Source organism: Lissotriton vulgaris, chromosome 12, assembly GCF_964263255.1.
Source record: "Lissotriton vulgaris chromosome 12, aLisVul1.2, whole genome shotgun sequence".
In the NCBI taxonomy this organism is placed as follows: Eukaryota; Metazoa; Chordata; class Amphibia; order Caudata; family Salamandridae; genus Lissotriton; species Lissotriton vulgaris.
The window spans coordinates 149,168,371-149,189,202 of NC_141700.1; the positions used below are offsets into that span (position 1 = coordinate 149,168,371).

Below are 20,832 nucleotides of genomic sequence, written 5' to 3' on the forward strand. Positions count from 1 at the left end.
GTATCACCTGAAACTTTGGAATGATTCATACCGGCCCACCATCTGTGGTGCTATTGTTCTCCCTTGCAGTCTATCTTTTACATCCTACTGCCACACAAGGGCTGAGAGGACCAGCTGGGATTTGAACCTGTAACCATTAGGTTAAGCACAGACTCCTGGTGCAGATGATTTAGCCCCTTCAGCCACAAGTCCCAGCACAAGGATCTTGATGCAGTCTCTCTACTATGCAATATCCCTATTTTCCTTTAATCCAACACACGTTCCTGTTTTCGAACGCAGCATAAAGTATACAGATTCAGAGCCTTTGCAAGAGAATTAGTTTGGATAAGGCTCAGGAGTATGACAGTCCTGGTGTCTCCCATTATGCTACCCCATCGCTTTTCTTTTTTCCAGGCACGGCCCGTGCAGGTAAGGGTGGTGGAGCGGTGGGGCTGGGTTCGACATATGACGACGAGGGCAACATAAATTTCAAAAAAGAAAACCATGGTTTTCTATTTTGATTTTGTCCCTCATTTTGATTTACCTTCCCTTTCTGGCACAATTCTCAAGCATTCGCCTACTATTCTAACAGTAGTTTCACAAAATAATTTCTCATTCATTATTTTGATGTTAAATGTAACATTTCTTACCTCTAATGAAACCATGATCATTATTATATTGAGGGTGCTTAATAACAAGTGTAGCAGAATCACTTATAACACTTATATCTATCTTTCTTTTAAAAATCTATACAACAACTAAATATTATTCTGCTTGAAAAGCAGCACTAATGTAGAGAATGCATAATGAAATAGTGGGTGCACTTTAAGGTAACAAACACTCCTTCATCAACAATTCCCTGTAACAACAAAGTGAGAAAATGTTACGTACCTGTTATCCTAGTTCCTATAAAATACATGTATATATATATATATATATACATCAATCTAAAAATATATTTATACTCACAACAATTGCATCTTATAAACAGGCTAAGAAGTCCACATTTTATTTTCATTTAAAAAAAGAAAAACATTTACTTTTGTATAAGTCACCACAGAGTATTGGCGAAAACAACCAGTCCTTTCACAAGCTTTCTTTAAAATGAAAAGAAATGAAGGACATAATTAACCAATAGGCTGCAAAATACATTCAGCTAATGAACTGGCACTGTGCCTTTAAGGACCTCACAGTACCCTCAGTATCTCGTCATGCCCCACAGGTGAGTGTTAAGTCAGGCCGTTTTTTACTGGACAATATAGGAACCTGGGTAGAATGTAACGAGTACTGTAGTACATCTTGTCCGGGGAGGCAGTAGGGCTGCTTATTACTTTGATGAGGATACCCCTGAAAGAGAACTAGGATTACAGGTAAACAGATGTTCCTTCTCTTCCTGGGGATCCTCATCAATAGTCGTAAGCAATGCATAGAATAGCAAGCCCATCCCTTTGAGAGTGGACAATAATAGAGACCATCCAATAATTACCCAAAGATTCCTAAACGATGCCTGCCCTCCTCAAGTATCTTCCCAGGGATCTGAATCTAGACAATAATGTCTAGAGAAAGTATAGACAGACCACCAGGTTGCACCTTTTTAAATATCTGCAATGGGGACATTCCAAAGAAGGGATATAGTTGCATCTTTATCCTCACATACACTGGGCTTTTGGCCTACCAGGTAAGAGATTATTTGCCATTTGATATGCAAAACCAGTACAAGAAACTATCCATGTTGATATTGATTGTTTTGTAGAGGTCAAACCGGACCTTACCAGTCCATAATTTATGAAATGTCTATCTGACTTTCTTATGCCTCTAGTTTTGTCCAAATAGAATTTCAACACCCTGGATACATCAAGGGACTGGAGAGATTTCTCTCTCTGAATTGAAGGTTACGGAAAACAAGTGGGTAAAGAAATTGTTTGATTAATATGGACATCAGAGCCTACTTTATGGAGAAAACTAGTATGAGTACTCACTTCAACTCTATTTGTGGGAAAAACTGTATATGGTTCATTTTGCACACAGGGCTTGGAATATGTTTATTCTGAGTGCTGAAGTAATTGCGGCTAAGAAAGCTGTTTTCCATTTAAGGAGTTGTAGAGAGCCCATGTGAATAGGTTCAAAAGGAGGCCCTATTAATTTAGATGTTAGGCTCCCATGGGGTAGAGGGAGTTCTAACTAGAGGGAAAACTTTCTTGATACCCTCTAAGAAATCCTTAACAACAGGAATTTAAAAAAATGAAGTTTGTGAGGGGGGTTTTCTATAGGTGGTTATGGCTGCATGGTGTACTTTAACAGTGAAGTTATTTAAATTAGACTTTGCTAGGTGAAGCAGGTAAGGTAACACCACTTCAACATGACAATTAAATGGATCAGAATTGTTTTGAATGCACCAAATACGAAATCTCTTCCATTTCGAAGCAGAGGAGTTTCTTGTTTCAGGGTGCTTCGTCTCTCTCAAAATGTCCATACAGTCTTGTGTTAGTTTTAGACTGGCATGTTGCAAGTATTCAGGAGCCAAGCAGTCAATCACTGCAATGTTAGATTGGGATGGAGAATCTGACCTCCCAACTTGTAAAGGAGATCCTGCCAGCAGAACCACTATTGATAAGGCCATTACGGCGCTATTAGTATCATTCTGATTTTGGATTTGTACAGCTTGATCATAATTTCCAGAGTAAGAGAGATTGGTAGAAAAGCATATAAAAATGTCCTTCACCAGACTATCAACAAGGCATTCCTCTTTGACCGAGTTTGGTAAATCTGGAGGCGCCGTCTTGCAATTATTTGCTCTCTATGTCTGCAAACCGGTATATCTGGGGATAGCCCCATTCTTTAAAAATATACTCCAGTACTTAGTCGTTTAGAGCACAGTCGTGATTGCCTTGAATAATACAGCTGAGGGAATCTGCTTCTGTATTTTTAACACCTGGAAAGAGTCCTGTTGTAATTACAAGATAACACAACTAAACAACTGCCAATACCGCTACATCACTTATACACTCATTTGTGAGACACCATATTGAAAATACAACAATATGTACCTTTAGGCTTCTTTTTCTGCCTAGAATTAATCTTTTATTTTTTTCACATGACAAAATTAAACTTCTTTCTTCAAGTACCATCACAGTATTCAAATTGTACCTCGTAACAAAATCTTTTTCATACAAAATTCTAATATTCTACACTCTAAATTTACATACTCACTTCATACTCTCCTTTTTCTTTCATTCAACATTCAACACACTCACACATCCCATAAATTACAATTTACTAAACAAAACTTTTTTGTTATTGTTTGAAACACCAGCCATAGTACATAATGTAAAAATACATGGATTAACAAATTCAAATGAAATTGGAATCTGTTTTAAAAAAAAAAAGAATTTTATAGCTGGAGAACAAATGGTCTACGCTTTTCGAACTCTGGATTGGTTTAGAGTTCTCATCAGGACCACGCAGCTCTAAGCTGTATTTTTCAAAACGACCCGAGAATGGAAAATAAATATTTAAACACAAGGTACCCGTCTGTCTTGCAACGTTAGTTGTAGTGACAGAAGTCATTAAGCGCATGCCGTCCGCTGGTTCTTTTTTCTTTTGTAATTACAAGATGCCACTGAACCAGGTAGGGGTGATATTTGTCAGGTTGAAGGATGATGAGATCTTAACAGAGGGAGACATTTCAGGCGGATAGAAGACAGTCTCTCTTCTGAAGCATACACTTCTTCAGCTTGGGTATCCAGAATAGCACCGAGATAGTGTATCTTTTAGTTTGGCTGTAATATTGATTTGTTTACATTGTTTACATTGAATTGGAGACCTAGTCATGAGAACACTTTCAAAAATATCTGGAAATGCTTTACAATTGTTTCTGAGGATGGACTGTTTATTAAACAGTCAGTCAATCAAGTACACTTTATTCGATTGTTAAAATCATAAACGGTATAACATTCAATGTACATACATTCCAAATGCAGGATAACACATAGTTAAAACAAATTAGCATCAGGAATTATAAAAGGTACAATTGATTATAAAGATTTCATTTCAAGGAATGTAAACAGTTCAAATGATAATAAATTCATGTTCTTGTTAAACGTGATTTCGTTCTTATTGCAGCTATCAGGAAACTAGCAACACTATATATAACATAAGTGCTACCTAGGAGCTGAAGGTAAATTACAGCAGGCCTTACTTGGGTAAAGCCTTCCTTTCTTAAAATAGGTAGCAAAAATTTAGCCCTTTCCACAGTAAAAAACCTGCAGAACATAGTAAAGTGCATTGTATTTTGTAGAGATCTATTGTCGCATTTACAAAATGGGGCTGCCTCCGGTTTCGCCCATTCAGGGAAGCTACCCAACTGGAAGTGGATTAAATTAAAACGGAACTTAGTCAACAAGAACCTATGAAATGGTTTAGTGACAATGGCAAGATATGGTTCAATTGAGGGGGAGAGTAGAAGCAAATAATGAGATCTGACAGTTGGCTTCATCAATTCCCTTTCCTCTCGTGCCAGTCTGGCCCCCTCCATGTAGTGTTTTTTAATCATGCCAATGTCCTCCCTCCTAATGCAAGAGGGTGAGTAAAAAAGTTCCGGGCGACCCATCTCAACTAGGAATCTTTTTATGTACTCCAGCCAGGGCACCCTATTGGAATGATCTAAGGACATGACATCAGCCATGATAGAGTGGTTAAGGGATAATTCGCTGTTCAACCAGGTCCTTAGCCAGAAGATTATTGGGGCTAGCCGTAACCTGTCGGAAACAAAATCCAACCCCAGCTCCACATGTGTCGAAAAGGTAGGGGTAGACTGAGGGACCGACAGCAGCGATCGTAAAAACCTATTTTCTACCTTCTGGATGGTGTCATCTTTTATGTAACCCAATAAAGGGGAACAATATGTTATAGATCTTTAGCATTGCCTGCATCGGCCTGGCCCCCAGCCTTTTAGAAAACCCCATAAGTGAAGCAGTTGATCTTGCAACGGCTAGACTTCTCGCTCTGACCTGTGATCTCCATGAGCCTCTCTCATCAAATAGTACTCCTAGGTAAGGAAAAATGGCCACCCTCGAAACCACCTCCTCCTTGCATTTAAAAATCATCTTTTTTCCCTTTCTGCAGTGGAGGCCTACTACCATGGTATGGGATTTGTTGGCATTAATCTTTAAATCAAGTTGGTCCATGAAGGCCATGAACAGTCATCTAGATAGCAATTGACAAAAACAGTTTGCTTTCTTAGATGTGTTGCTACGACAGCCATGCATTAAAAAACGTCCTGGGTGCTGACTTTAGCCAATATGGAAGAACTGTGGATGGAAGATGTTTGGAGCCTACCACAAACAATAGAAGTTTTCGATGTTTTGTACTGTCGATATGTGGAAAGAGGGATCTTGTAGGTCTATAATAGGACACATCCAATCTCCTTGTTGTAGCTGAAGGTATATTTGCTTTAAAGCCAGCATCCTGAACTTTTCTTTTTTTTTAGATTTGTTTAGAGTTCTCAAGTCTAGTATGGGTCTGAATTCTTGATTGGGTCCAATCTTCCGAACCCGAAAGTACCATGAGTAAACTCCTAATCCTTTTTGACAGTGTTAAACCTCCTCTACTGCATTGTTCAGCATCAATTGGTTGACCTCTTTCTGCAACAGATCTGTCTGAAAGTCAGTTAGTTTGGTTGGTGGTACTGAAGAAGGAGGGGAACTGAAATGTAGAGAATATCCATTTTGCTCAATTTTCAAAAACAATTTCTCTTTGGTTATTTTGTGGCACTGTTAGACATATTTGCTTATATTTCCTCCAACTAGAGTAGGAAAGAGAAACAGTAAATCATTGTTTTGCTGGAGGTTTTCCTGCAGAAGCTGTTTGTGGTTGGTGAAAACCTCCTTTCCCGCTAGAAAATTTTGTCTGGTGGTACAGTTGCCTTGGTTGCTGCTAGTGTTGGTGCAACCATTGAGAGGTTTGAACCTCCTGAGGAAAATAATGCCTGTCATAAAGCTTCTATCATCTTCTGAACACTTTTCTTTTCTCCAGGCCAACTGCTTTTAAAATGTCTATTTCGGACTTCATTCGTGACATTTTGTCATCTGCAAGTGAGTCAAATAATGTTGAGCCTGAGAATGGTAAATTAGCAATCCTCTGTTGTGCTTAAGATTTTGGCCTGATCTTTCTCAACCAAGAGGTGCATCTTTTGGAGAAGGCATGGCAGTACCCAAGCGCTGCCAAGTGAGACGAATCTGCTGCTGCCACAATGATTTGCTTTGTGACTAGCATTTTTTCATGAAGGGTCTTGTCTATCTATATGTAAAGAGTCCTACAGGGAACAATCATATCTTCTCAAGAGAGCTGTCACACTTGCCACCTTCATAATTGTTGCAGATGCTCAGCACATTTCTGCCCAAGGAGTCCATCCTTTTGCTCTTTGTTTGATGGGGCAGTAGAAGTAGGAGCAATTTTATGTGATTCTTTAGCAGCGGCTACAATCACTTAATCTGGCCTAGGATTTTGCCTTAATATAAGAGGATCTTGATCCGGGGGTCTGTACGTCTTTAGAAGTCAAGAAGGAAGAGACCTAATCAATTCAGGCATCAAGAATACCTGCATTTGAGGCTCTAAAAGACCTGGGACCAAAGGCAATTGAGGTCTAGAAGAGGTTTTGCCGTGTAAAGTTGCAAAGATGCCTGAAGTTGAAGTAGTCGTGGTGGGCATTGTGATGTTCAGTTTCACTGCCCCTCTCACTAATACATCATTAAAGGTGGAGAGGTTGCCTACTGGACAGACTGTAGCTACAGGAGTCTCCATCAGTGTTGGAGAGTATACTCTTACAGAAGACCGTGAAGTACTTAACTCCTTGCGTGCTCAGGCACGGTGACCCGTGCTGATGACGACCTGAGCTCGTCATGACACGTGCGGCGCTCACACGTGGGACTAATTCCCCCGCGGTGCTAAGCGTTCTAAAAATTGGGTGTGGTCATGACGTGCTCAGCTCTTCATCAGCACAGTGCCACCGTACCGCGTGACTAGCTCAGCTCATCATGAGCACCGTGGCGCTGTGCGCGCCCCCCTCCCCCCAGCGCCGGGGAATTAGCCCCATTAGGTGAATATCTCCTATGGTGAGACTGAGAAGTTGCTGATCTACCTGATCATCTTCAATGAGAAGAGGCAGATCTTTCAGGAGATGGACTTTTAGATCTAGTTGTAGATCTAGAGTGAGTTTAATGCCTCCTCCTTGGTGATCTCAGTCTACTTGGAGGGGATATCTGTCTGATTGGAGACGGAGCAAAAGTAGCTTTTATTAACAGTCTTGGAGATGAGACTGGCCGGAAGACACCAAGCTAGAACAGACTTTCAATGGCGTGTTCCTTGATGACGAATATGTACTGGATTAATACAAGCCAGTAGTACCACTTCTGCACTTACTTAAGCTTTGCAACCATCTTGGTGACAGGTGGATTGATGAAGATCTAGACTCTGATGCCACTGAGATTCGTCTTGACCACTACTGATGCAACAGTGAAGTATTCGACATCAACGGAGGAGGACTTGACACCAATGGAAGATGCTTTGCTGCAGGTGACCATGTCTTTGACGTAGACTGTGGCTGATTCAGTGTCAACTTTGGTGGTGTCCTCAGCATTGACTGAGGGAGTCTTAACATTGATGGAAGTTGCCTTGTCGTTGACAGTGGTGTCTTTGATGTCGACTTTGGTGCTGTTGTCGATGGAGAGGCTCTCTACGTCGACACATGCCTTGACTTCAAACACTGTGTGATGTTGGATGGTGCCTCAACGCCGACTTCGATGGCGTACCTGTTGATGGAAACAGGTAGGCAGGTTCCTAGACATCATGGTCCTCGACGTCATACTCCTTGACCTTGATCAGGACTGATATCCCTCTCCTTGATGCCTTCTCTCCATTGATCTGCCTCTAGGGGAGTCCTTGGAGTGGGTGGAAAGCCCTCTGGTGGTACAATGACCTTTACTATGACTTCTTCAGGAACCAGAAAGTCCTCTGCTGTTGTTTTTCTTGCTGTTTTTTTTGTAGTCCATGCAGTCTGATTTTTTCTCCCTCTCTCTCAATGTTCTTCTGGAGAGTTTATTTTACGGTGTCTGCATGGATTAGGACAGTGATGTTCTGGAAGGCAATGGATACAGAACGTGTGGATCTGTTTGACATCTTCTTCCCACAGGATGGCCACTGCACAAAAAGTGAAGGCATTCTGACCAAAAATCATCACTTTTAGACAGAAAAAAGATGTTTAATTACTCTAGTCCTAAAAGGGTGCCGACTGAAACCCTGAAACAAGTTGTAATAAATCTTTTCTCTGAATATTTGCCACAAAAGGCAGAACTCAGTGCCCCAGGATCCTGTTTCCGGTAGCCAGGAAACATTAATGGACCTAACTGTAACCTGTGGGGCATGATGGAACATGGTGGTTACTCTGAGGTTTTTAAAGGCACAGTGCAAGATGAATTACCTGCATGTATTACTTTCAGACTATTGGCTAATTCTGTCCTTAATTTCTTTTCCTTTGAAACAAAAGCTTGTGAAAGGTTTGGAATGTTCACCTATACTCTATGGTGAACTATATGAAAGTAAATATTTTTCTTTTTAAAATGACAGTCAAATTTGGGTCCCCATGTGTGGCCTGGACTATTCAGTTATTATGACAGGCAGAATACATGCAGCAGGTGGGGGGAGGGGTACAGAATACATGACATAATAGAACGACTTCTGAGGGCAGCTTGTCCTGCCTGAGAATCTGCATTAGTCTGAGCCTGAGTCTGCATTACTGCCTCAGGAAAGAATGCAGGATATCTTAGTGAAAACACACTGAAAATCTGAGTTCAGAATGTTCCTTAATGAACCTACTTATGTAGCTTTACCTCTGCAAAGTAAGCTTGTGTCTTCAAAAAATTTAAATTCTCGTAGTATAAATGTTTGCAAAAAAATGATTTGTGTATGCTTGTTTAGGTACAGTAAACCGGGTGCCTGTATCTGGACACAACACATTTGGTTTGAGCTCTTCAACAGTTTGTTTGGTTTGTGTAAATTCTGAGTCTATAGTTTTGATTATGTACATGCAGTGAGAGGCACATGTTTCTTTTTGCTGCAGACACAAAGACAGATTCACTGGGAGAATGGTCTCTTAGAAGAAGCTGTTTTTAGAGAGACCTTTATATTTTGAAGCTTGCGTTTGTGGACAGTCTGGAAAAGAGTAGATTTTGAACTAATTTTGTTGGCCTGGCAACCAAAATGTTTGCTCTTATATGCAGTGTGGTTCCCAGAGTTTTAAAAGTTATAGAGTCCTGAATGAAAAGCAAACTTCAAAATCTATGCTGAATTTTATGCTAACTTAGCAAATGAACTATTTATTTAGCAGAAATATTGGGTAAAGTTGTATCAGTCACCTTAGGAGGCTCAGTCAAGTCAGGAACAAAAGAGTCTCTTACAACAGAAACTTAGTGTCTGGGAATTAAACATATTAAAGGGAATTTTCTGCTTGTTGGACCTATTGGTATCGAATGATTCACTTTGGTGGTCTATGATATTTTCAGTGGCGGCTCCGCTGCTACGACAGAGGAGCACTGCCCCACTGCCACCCTCAAAAGTTGAAAAATATAACAATAATAAAATAAGTTCTTATTGTTTTCTTTTTCAACTTGTGCGTTCTGTGTCCTGGGGGTCGGGCGATTGGGCAGTCAGGAGAGGGAGTAGTGGGCATCACTGCTGTCAGTGTGCATATGTGTTAGGGTTGCCGTCTCAGGCCGACCAAACACACATGCGCACTGAGCTGTCTCCAACCCAGCTGCGTCTCCCTGGGAGCGCAAATTCCCATCGCTCAGGCCAATTCCAACACTGCTTTCTAACATGAAAGCAGCATTTAGGATTGGCCACAAGGGAAACTGGGACCCTGTGCTGCAGCAAGGAGAGGCAACAGAGAAGAGCGGCAGGCGGAAGGTACGTTTATTTTATTTAATTTTTTATGTTTGTTATCGTTTCCTCTCCGACTCTCCTACCTCCCCGTCATCCATCGTCCATCCATTCCGCCCACCACTACTCCCGCATAACAGCTGCTACTAGGTATTTTGCATTCCTTTCAGTAGTCACCAGAATGTGTCCTGGAGGGACTACAGTTTGTAGTCAGATGACTAGATCTGACCTATAGTCTGTAAGGACAAGGTCTTCTTGACATTAACCTGATCCTCAACAGTGAATAATGTACTTCAAGAATGCCCTAACACAGCACCTCACCATTCAGTTTGGGCTGGACTGTTCCCAGAGGAGCAAGACTGGTTTGAATCTGGCTGATAATGATATCAGTCCTTGAGATTAAGGGTATTTCCTCCACAGTGGGGAACACCTTTATGTTTTTAGGTCCCCTCACACACCAACAGGCCCCTTGGTGTCATGCTTCATCATCGGGGTCAACGTACCCCTCTACGGGGTACGGCGTGCTGCGACCTACGGAGACGTGGGAGCACTTGTTAGACTATGTGTGGTGTTGGTGAGGGGGTATTTTGAATAAATGTGAGTGTATTGTGGGGTTTGGGAAATAGTGATAGTTAAAAAGAACCTGGCTCGTGGGGTGACTAAAAATTATTTAATAAGCCCCCGGGCTGGTGCTGTTAAAAATTAGGGTGGGAGGTCACTACGCTGACAATGTGCGTTACCTCCTTTTTGTGTGCGTCGACATGTTTCGGTGCCAGAAGCACCTTCTTCAGGACGGGGTGCACAAATCCCCGATCAATCCCTACGTGGCTGAGCCACGTAGGGATTGATCGGGAGGTATTTCCTCGTAGAAATCGTGCTAGTTAGCACACCAGATCCTGACGTTTTGGCTCATGAGGTTTATCTACAACTCCAAAACAGTTGATCAATAGACAACGTCTTATTTTGCTAGGTACATTACTTTTACCTGCACTGTAATTTTTCCTCACTTTTATTAGAAAATTCTGGTATTAGTTAGAGAAACGTGAGTAAGGTGGGGATTTGTGCACCCCGTCCTGAAGAAGGTGCTTCTGGCACCGAAACATGTCGACGCACACAAAAAGGAGGTAACGCACATTGTCAGTGTAGTGACCTCCCACCCTAATTTTTAACAGCACCAGCCCGGGGGCTTATTAAATAATTTTTAGTCACCCCACGAGCCAGGTTCTTTTTAACTATCACTTTTTCCCAAAACCCACAATACACTCACATTTATTCAAAATACCCCCTCACCAACACCACACATAGTCTAACAAGTGCTCCCACGTCTCCGTAGGTCGCAGCACGCCGTACGCCGTAGAGGGGTACGATGAGTGACCCCGATGATGAAGCATGACACCAAGGGGCCTGTTGGTGTGTGAGGGGACCTAAAAACATAAAGGTGTTCCCCACTGTGGAGGAGACACCCTTAATCTCAAGGAGTGGATTCTAACTGTTTATTTAAATATGCCCAGGGAGAATGAATCCATTCTGATTTCTCTCTCTCCCCCCTCTGATTGTTAATGATAATGATATCAGCCTAGAATGGCATCTTTCTTTGACAGCTTTAGGAAGAAAGGATTGTGAGCTTTTTTCGGAAATACACCAGTTTTACAGACAGGGTGCCCATTCTAAACCAAATGCCCTTTCTCTCTTTTTGAAATAATAATAATAAAGTAATTCATAAAGCGCATAGCTACTCCTGAAAGGAGAGTCCCATGTCAGAAGCAACTGAAACGAAGCAGACACAGGGACAACCTATCTAAAAGCCCCATGTTGAGATTTTTCCGAAAGAAAGATTCAGATGGGAAAATGTTTATATAATCCACCTAAAAGATTAACAGGTGTTCATTTCATAGATATCAAGAAAAAAGAAAAGACACTTAAAAGCTAAACCACAGAATAACCCAAAAGGGAAAAAAGCTATTTATGGGAAAAAGCACAAGATTCACCTAATGATCTCTGGATAGGATGATCTTTAGGCTAAAATGCACCAAAGGAACCGGGCATTTGCGGGACATAATCACTGGCATAGCAAGGGGGCGGGGGCGATCTGCACCAGGCGGCATGAGTTTTGGGGGCAGCCGCCTTTCCCTATCCCCTTACTTACCTGCAGCTGTCACGGGGTGGCCGCAACAGGAATCACCCCCACCCCCTTAGAAACGGCCACCAAGGGGTGGCAAACGCAGGGGCCGCAACGGGCGGCCGCAGGTCTAGCTACGCCACTGGACATAATTACCAGATACAGGGTATTTAATTCATATTTAGTGTATTGATGAATGAAATGGCCTCTCACCAGCTTTTTTTTTATTTCCTATACATATTTTAATAACAACTATCATGTTTTATTCTGTCGCAGGATGCCTTTGAGGCCACAGAAATTGTATTATTGTTCAGAATAATACTGTAGTAACAGTTTTTATGTTTAAAAAAAATATTATAAAATTATTATTTTTCAAATTGCTGTTTTTCATTTCCTTGTTGTATATAAGATGAAACGGCATCATAACCGTTTATTTGGTGCACACGTATAAGTGAATCCAGACCCATTTGATGTATTTTCTTTATGCAGGGTGTGGTGATCTAATCAACGCCTTCTTCGCCTTCTCGCAAAACATGTGCACTCTGGGACTGCTGGAGCCGGAACTCGCCCTCTTCTCTGCACTGGTGCTCGTTGACTCCAGTAAGGATGGCTGCTTAAACATGTTGGTTTCCAAAAGTGGTTCAATGAAGGCTAGTGAAGGGGAATAGTAGCTAGCCATCGGAGCTGCCAATAAAGACAATCTGCTGTCATCTCAGGACATTCTTTATACAGTTGAAAATGGGTACTCTGGGTAACCCCTTCAATGGTGGTGATGGTAAAGACAGGGGGCAGATTTATAAGCCCCTTGCGTCACCAGTACGTCTCTTTTTGGGATGTACTGGTCACGCAATTTACTGCTCCATATTTACAAGGACAGGAAAAGCCACCCTGCGTGACTTTTCCTGTCCTTGTAATATGGCCCTTTTACGCGCAGCACTTTGCGTGGAAGGGGCGTTCCATGGGTGTTGCTGTGGGTGTTCCCACGCAACACCCATGGAACTAGACACATTTCCAGATTTATGAGGAATCGTAAATCTGGAAATGCGTGTGAATGTAGGGGAGGCGTAGGGAGGCGCAGCAAGGAGAAATTTTTCATTTCTCCTCGTTTTTTTCCTCTTTCAATGCGTGCTGCATTCTACAGCATGCATAGAAAGAGGAAAATGCCTGTAGTGATTGTTTTTGTCCAGGAAGGCGACCCTTCCTGCACAAAAACAATCTCACCTCGACGCAGGCATCCTTGCACCATGGTGCAAGGGTGCCTGTGCCGGCAAATGGCTGCAGTTTGCGTGCCAACGCAGGGGGAAGCACAGAGATGCGACATATTGTTGTAAATATTTTGCATGCCTGTGCTTTGAAAGTGATACAGTGCGGTGCAGCCAAAGGGCTTGGGGAATCCACTGAGTCACTTTCATTGTAAATCTGCCCTGGGCTATTTTATTTTTGCATTGTTATAAAGCATACTTAACCACATGGTATCAGTGCGGTGTGCATCTGGACTAAAAAATATTTAGCAACATCGAGACAAGTGATGACCTGACCTCCTGACATAGAGGAAGAGGAAAGAAATCCAAGGGTGTTGAGGTGGAACAGAATAGAGGGAAGTAAGAGCAAAGGCTGGAGAAACAGGTAGGGAGACAAAAAAGTAGTGAGATCACTAATGAAAGAGGAGAAAGCCAAGATGGTAAAGTAAAAAGAGCTGTAAGGAGATGCAAGGCGTGAATACAAGTATAATTTTAGAGTAAACTCAAAATGCTATAGGCAGTGTAAGACTGAAAGGAAAAGTGTTGCTATATGAAGTTGAGCCAAAGCAGTCAGTGATGACTTCTTCTGCATGTGTCAGCTGTCATGGCTGATCTTCCTGCAGCCAATCACGGTAAGCATAAGTTCTATGGGTTAATGATGAAGGGAAATGGTGTCACAGTAGGAGGTGATAGTATAGTTTTGCAGCCACCACTTGAGACTTCCCTGTGAAATCACCTTGCTTTCCTGTGGCCTGTAGAATCCACTATGTAGGAGGATATTGGGTACCTAAAAACATACAGGCTGTCGCATAACAACTTTTAAAACACAAAAAGTTATTAGGTAAACATAATAATGTCATTTTGATCCCCGTCGTCAAAATTAACAAAAATCAAATCTGAACTAAGAAACTTCCGAAGTTATTACAGAAAACATCAGTGAATTCGTATATCTGTCCAGATATAACAAATAATTTGCTCAGCAACGACCATACTGTGCAAAAATGTAAGAAGAGAATACATAAACAGAAAACTACCAGTAAGTTATTAAAGCACATTTTAGATCATACCTAGAGTTGAAAATAACAAAAACATGTTTAGAAAGGCTCAGGTGAGGAGTTCCTCCCATGTCATAGGCACCAAATTCCTTGGAAGATTTCAGAAGACTGTTTGTGAGTATTAAGGTGCGGGGTAATGGTGTCTGGAAGCAGAGCAGTACTAAAATCTTGCAGGATGAAAATGCTTCAGGAAGTCCTGCTTCTTTTACCTTCTCAATGCTCACCACCCTATTCTATCGCCCATTTGTGTCTTCACTCTCTCAGATGCAGATTTTTTTTTGTTTTTGGTCTACTCTTCCTCTTTGTGTTTAATCCTTATCTTCCCGCAATTGACCCCTCAATTCTAGTCCTGCTATAGTGCCTTCCTACTCCTTATTTTGTTCCCATATGTCCTTGTCTGTCTGCATTACACCTTCATCTTTGATGCATCTATTTTTATTCCCTCATTTTCAATCTCATTTCAACTGTTCTTTCCATTAGTCCCCTTTTTCCTAATTTTCATAGGCTGCCTGCTGTTCTCATTTGTTTTCTCTTTCGCGGCTCAACCAGGTCTACCATGGCTGCAAGAAAAGGATAAGGTCGAACAGCTGCAGAAAAACTTGGAACTAGCCTTGAAGAATCTAATGAGGAAGAGCCATAGAGAAGGGATCTTAGTGAAGGTCAGTAGGTCTACAAAACAATGTTATTCCAATAAAAAGTTGCACCATAGCGCTGATATGCTGTACAAAAGTGACTTATAACCATACTCGAATATCTGATTTTGGAGAAAAAAAGCTACCTAAACGTGTATAATGTGACCAAAATCGAAACTAGTCCAAAAACAATACAGCCAAATTGGGGACGTGGCAGCAATGAAGATATGCTCACTCTTGTGAAGTTCCGGCAGTTGTGGCCACATCTGCCCAGAATTTCCGAACATAACTGCTTCTATTCCCTCCCTCGCTGCTTGATGACCAGGGCCGGACTGGGAACCAAAACCGTCCCTGGCAAAGTGCTTGGCCAGCCCCCCAGGAGTTTGGGGGTGCGGCTGAGCAGTTTACCAGGGCCGGTTTCTGAGGATTTCGTTACAGCTGCCGATAGTGCAGCTATGCTGCAAAAACAGCCCTGTAACAAAATCGGCCCCAAGGGGCCAAAAACCAGCCCCCAACCCTGGCGGACCACCGGGGAAATGCCCAGTGCCTGCTATGGTCAGTCCGGCCCTGTTGATGACCCTCCTGATATCAGCGAGATGCTGACTGCAGCTTTTCTGTGCCTGGAGCCCCTTTCCAATATTTCTGTGGAGCTGGGCAGGCTGCGCCGTCTGGCATAGCCCATAAAGCCACATGGTGACAGGAGCCGGGGATGACCTGAGGCAGGGACTACCCAGTCCTGCTGGTGCCGCGGGCCATCCTTAGGGTGACCAACCGTCCGTAAATTTCACAGATCGTCCGTTCTTTTAGTATGATGTCTGTAAGGCGTCCATAATTTGGGGTCCCAAAATAACTGACGCCTTACAGACATCATACTAAAATCAAATAGGGGAATTTCAGGAAGGTATGTTGTTCCCCTGTAGAAGGCCCCATGAGTTTAAAAGTTTATACTCAGGCCTCTCACACTTATCTTTTAATCTGTAGACCAAGGCTGCCTGCAGCAGCCCATCCTGGACCTCCCAAAGACTGTGGACTGGCCCATTGTTATTCAGAGACTGCAGACGTTTATCACAGATAGAATGACAACGGGCCCCATTATAGTGACAGCATGTGGAGTGCCTTCTCCTGCACAAATCTTGATTGCAGAAAGGGCCTGATGTCGCTTTGCAAAGCTGCGTGCATACTGAAAAACTGTGAAGTGCACAATTGTCTCAACCTTATATCAACTTATTTGGACTTGTACTTACTTTGGTTGTCTATTTACTTATATACTATTGTGCGACCTCCTCTGATATCTCTGTAAAACGTACGTTTTGTCCCAAATCTTTGTCCTGAATTTCGACCCTTTGTCCTGAATTTTTACACTGACCGTCCTGAATTTGCACCCATGCCAGTTGGTCATCGCAACTGTCCTCGAATGTCAGTTGCATATCAGAGGAACATGCCAGAGTTGGGGCTGGAAGCTACCCTCCTCACTTGCTGACCTGCCATTGCTCCCACTTACCGCTCGGTGACTGGCGAGCCGTCGCTGCGGCCCCCTGGCTCCAGGACCCCCTGCTTCGTGGCCATGTTGGCCGGTGAGTGGGATGCCCTGTGGGGATTGTTGCTGTCTCCTGCTGCCACACGGCCTTGACCTGCCTGCCTCATCCTTGCAGAGCCCGGCCTGCTGACGTTCACCACGTAGCACTCAGTGCTGCAACTTTGGCCTCCTGTCACAGCTGCATGTTGACAGAAGGATTCCCGAGCAGTGAATTCCCAGGCCCTCCCCCTATTTCTAGTGCCCATGTGGCAAGTGCTTCTCTCCTTGCTGGCCACTGCGGGGCCTCGAATCTCTCCATCATGTCCTTTATACAACCCCTTGCTCCCCAGTCTGCATGGTGCCCTATCCTCGTCCCTTCTTGCCTGGGCCGCTCTGACCCCTGTCAGCGCAAACTGCTCTTTGAGCAAACCAAACCAGCGAGACGCCAGGGCTCCCACTTAGACACAGACGAACCTCGAATCGTGAGTCCAGTGGAGATGCAATCATGGTGGAGCTTAGGGCTGGGTTTAATTCTATAGATGCCTGCATTAACACACTCCCAAATTGCATTGATCGTATGGGGGAGCGCTTGGATCACCAGAATGTCAGAATCGACAGCACGGAAGAACAAATTTCGGGGTTGGAGGATGGTGCTACCACCACATTGAAACGTCTTGAAAAAACTGGAACGTACTCTGAAGTCAGTAGCCATCCAAGATGAGGACATGGAGGCAAGGTCCCGCAGGAGCAATATCAACATCTCTGGTATAGAAGAAACTGCGACTATGGGATTCCCTTATGCATTTGTTGAGCGGCTACTTACATAACTCTTTGATAGCAATAAAATATTTTCACCTTTGCAGGAGCATCCCCACACCTGATCATATCGTGCCTCCTCAGCTACAGGGATAGGGACACTACCCTCCGCCTAGACGCAAACATGAGCCCCTACACTACCAGGGCTGTTCTATCTCCCTCTATCCAGATTTCACCGTCATGGTTCAAGAGGCCAGCCAAGATTCAGTGATACCAAGAACTCACTACACAAGATTGGTGGTTGAATTTTGCAAACAATATGCCTCAAGATCCTCCCCTTCCAGATGCAGCATCTCAGAACGCTCTGACTCATTGGCCACTGCCTGCCCCTAAGGCCCTTCGAGGGTGATAGACATTCCCTTCCTTACATGGATTATTTGTGGCATTAACAATCCCCGTAAGGGCAAGTAAGTCCTCTCGTATCTGTCCCTCCACCGAGCGAAAATAGCTTTTCTTCAAGAAACTCATTTCCCACCTCGAGCCTCCCTGCCGTAAGTGACTGCCTGGAGCATGCGCCTCTACTTTTAATGTTACAGTTCATATTGCCGGGGGGATCTGCATTCTCATTCACATAAGTGTCCCCTTTTCATTGCACACTAGTCATACAGACCCTGATGGGCGATACCTGATACTATCTGGCATCCTTGCTCACAAACGTACGCTATTGATTAACATATATGCCCTAAAACTGATACCCCTGAATTTTTCCAAGCTCTCTATGCTCATATGGGATGCGCTGAGGCAAATCTTGCAGTTTTAGGTAGGGACTTTAACATTGTACTGCATCCTACCATCGACTCCACAAGCACTCAGCTGAGTAGTAAACCCCACGTGCGGGGAGGGCTCCGCCATATCGTGGATGCATATGCCCTCCATGACACCTGGCCCACTCGACATCCCTCCATTCCTGGTTATACCTTCTACTCCACCTCCCATGATATTTGAGCGTGGCTGAACTACTGGCTTCTTTCTGCCAATGCCACACTCCAGGCCACCAAGGTAAAACCTCTACTGCGTACCTTATCAGATCAATGCCCGATCCTGGAGATTTCATTGTGATGCCCTGCACGATCCAGTATTCCACAGTGAAATCCACATTTCAATTGTTGAGTATCCCACCTTGAACTCGGGTACAATCTGCACACAGGCTGTTCTCTGGGATGCTTTTAAGTCATACATTTGTGAAGTGTGCATAGCTAAGCATGTTGGCATCTTGCGTATAATAAGCCCCTTATCTACAACGGATAGAAACGGAAATAAACCAAGCTGTCTCCCAATCAGGTGGCACCCCCCCCCAGCTGCATCGACACTCAATCTTACTGACTGAATTTCACAAACTGGCCGACCGAGAACTTGCACATATTGGCAAACACACCATGGCTCACCGATTTAGGGAGGGTGAGCATCCCGGCAATACATTGGCACAACTACTTCATCCCAACCTCTTTAGTGGATGTGTCACTGAGTTGCATACAGTCTCTGGGAACCCCATCCCTGACAATGAAAGTGTCTTATTATGGACATCTCTACACATCCCATATGTCCGGTATTATACCAGACATCACACCTTACTTGGCGGAAATTGCCTAGGTGTGGCTCACGGATGGCCAGCGCCTCTTCCTCAGTGAACCAACAACGTGCGATGACGTGATTCAGGTGATTGATGCTCTAGATGGGTCCAAGGCCCCTTGCCTTGATGGCCTAATTGGAGCATTTTATAAACCTTTTAAACAACAACTAGCCCCACACCTCTTTGCCATGTACACTGAGTTCTTGGACATGGCCTTTTTGCCACCCACTTTGCGCGAAGCGGTGCTCACGCTCCCTTCGAAACCCGGCAAGGACCTCATTTGTGTAAATCCTAATGTCCATTATCCTTTTTAATTTGGACAATAAGATACTGGCAAAAATTCTTGCTATCAGTGTGTTCCTACCATTGGAACAAATTATTTCTCCCATTCAGTCCGTCCAGTCCGGGTTCGTCCCCCATATGTTCACTTCCCTCCATCTTTGGACTATTTTTGCAGTTTTGCACAAGATTTCCCCCACACCTCCCTCGGTGGTTGCTCTCTTGGATGCTGAGAAAGCTTTCTACTCCCTGAGGTGGCCCTTCTTGAGGGCAACCTTGGCCCAGCTCGACCTCCCCAACGGTTTAATCTCCTTAGTTATGGTTTTATATTCTTCTCCAATAAGGCATCTAGGGGTCAACCGCACCCTCACAGAGACCTTCTCTATCACCAGAAGGACTCAGCAGGTCTGCCCCCTATACCCCTTCCTATTCCTCATTAGAATGGGCCCACTAGTCTGCCAACTTCAAGAGCGCACATACAACGTGGCATCCAACTTACCCAATGTCCCCATCTCATCTCCATGTACGCGGATGACATCTTGTTTACAACATTTCCCCCCTTTTTTACAGAAATAAGGCGATTTGGTAACCTGTGGGTTCCCAGATAAACTGGGCAAAATCTGAACTCTTTCCCCTTACAGACAGCCATTTCCATTGAGTATCCCTTAACCTGGAACGCTTATAGCACTAAATACGTAGGTATACATCTTTATCGAGGCAAGGACCAGACACTGCATCTAAACTATGGCCCAGCGTGGATGGCATTACAACCCAGGTAGAACACTGGATTAAACGCCCTCTCCCATGCGGGACAAGTGTCAGTAATCAAAATGGTGGTCTGCCCCTGTTTTCTTTATCTCTTTCTAAACATCCCTATTCCACTTACTAAACATTTTTTTGCTACCCTGTACCCCTGCTACCTTTCAGAAATGCCTGGGCCTGGTAGGTTTCCCTAGAAGGCCGCCAATCCCAGGACCAAAAATGCAGGTGACTCCCTTGCAAAAGCAGGTCGTTTTGTTATCGGTAATATTGATATCCCCACAGTACGTTTTGGGCCATTTCCTTTTGTGAATACTAGGCCTCCCCACACAAGTAAATTACCATTTTTATTGGAAGACTTGGGGTGATCCTGGTTGGGTGAAAGTTTGTGGCTCCCACACATTCCAGGACTTTCCATCACAGAAAAGTGAGAAAAATTTGTTTTTTAGACACATTTTGAGGTGTGCAAGGGATTCGGGGTAACAGAATCAGGTGAGAGCCACACAAGTCACCCCATCCTGGATTTCTGTGGATGCCTAGTTTTCAAAAAGGTACAGGTTTGCTAGGTTTTCTTTGGTGACAGCTGAGTTACATTCCAAAATCCACAGCTAAGTACAGAGCAAATAAGGGTCAGTTTTAATTGGAAAAATGTGACGTGTCCATGCTGTGTTTTGGGTGGTGTCCTGGCATGGGCACACTTGAGGTACCATTTTTATTGAGAGACTTGGGGGAATGCTGGGTGGATGAAGGTTTGTGACACCCTGCAGATTCCTGAACTTTCCATCATAGAAATGTGAGGAAAATGTTTGAGGTTTGCAAGGGATTCTGGGTAATGAACCCTGGCGGAAGAAACACAAGTCACCCCATCTTGGATTTCACTGGGTGTCTAGATTTCAAAACTATACATGTTTCTAGGTTTTCCTAGGTGCTGGC

At 43.6% G+C, this 20,832-nt stretch overlaps 1 protein-coding gene across 1 annotated transcript in view; it reads left to right on the forward strand.

Annotated features, from left to right (window-relative positions):
• RORC (RAR related orphan receptor C) overlaps positions 1 to 20,832 on the forward strand; it is a 158,381-nt gene that overhangs the window by 117,419 nt on the left and 20,130 nt on the right. Inside the window, exons 8-9 of the mRNA XM_086945523.1 lie at positions 12,521 to 12,631; positions 14,877 to 14,986. Of these exons, the coding sequence (XP_086801649.1) occupies positions 12,521 to 12,631; positions 14,877 to 14,986 (221 nt within the window). The remainder of the gene's footprint in view (positions 1 to 12,520; positions 12,632 to 14,876; positions 14,987 to 20,832) is intronic.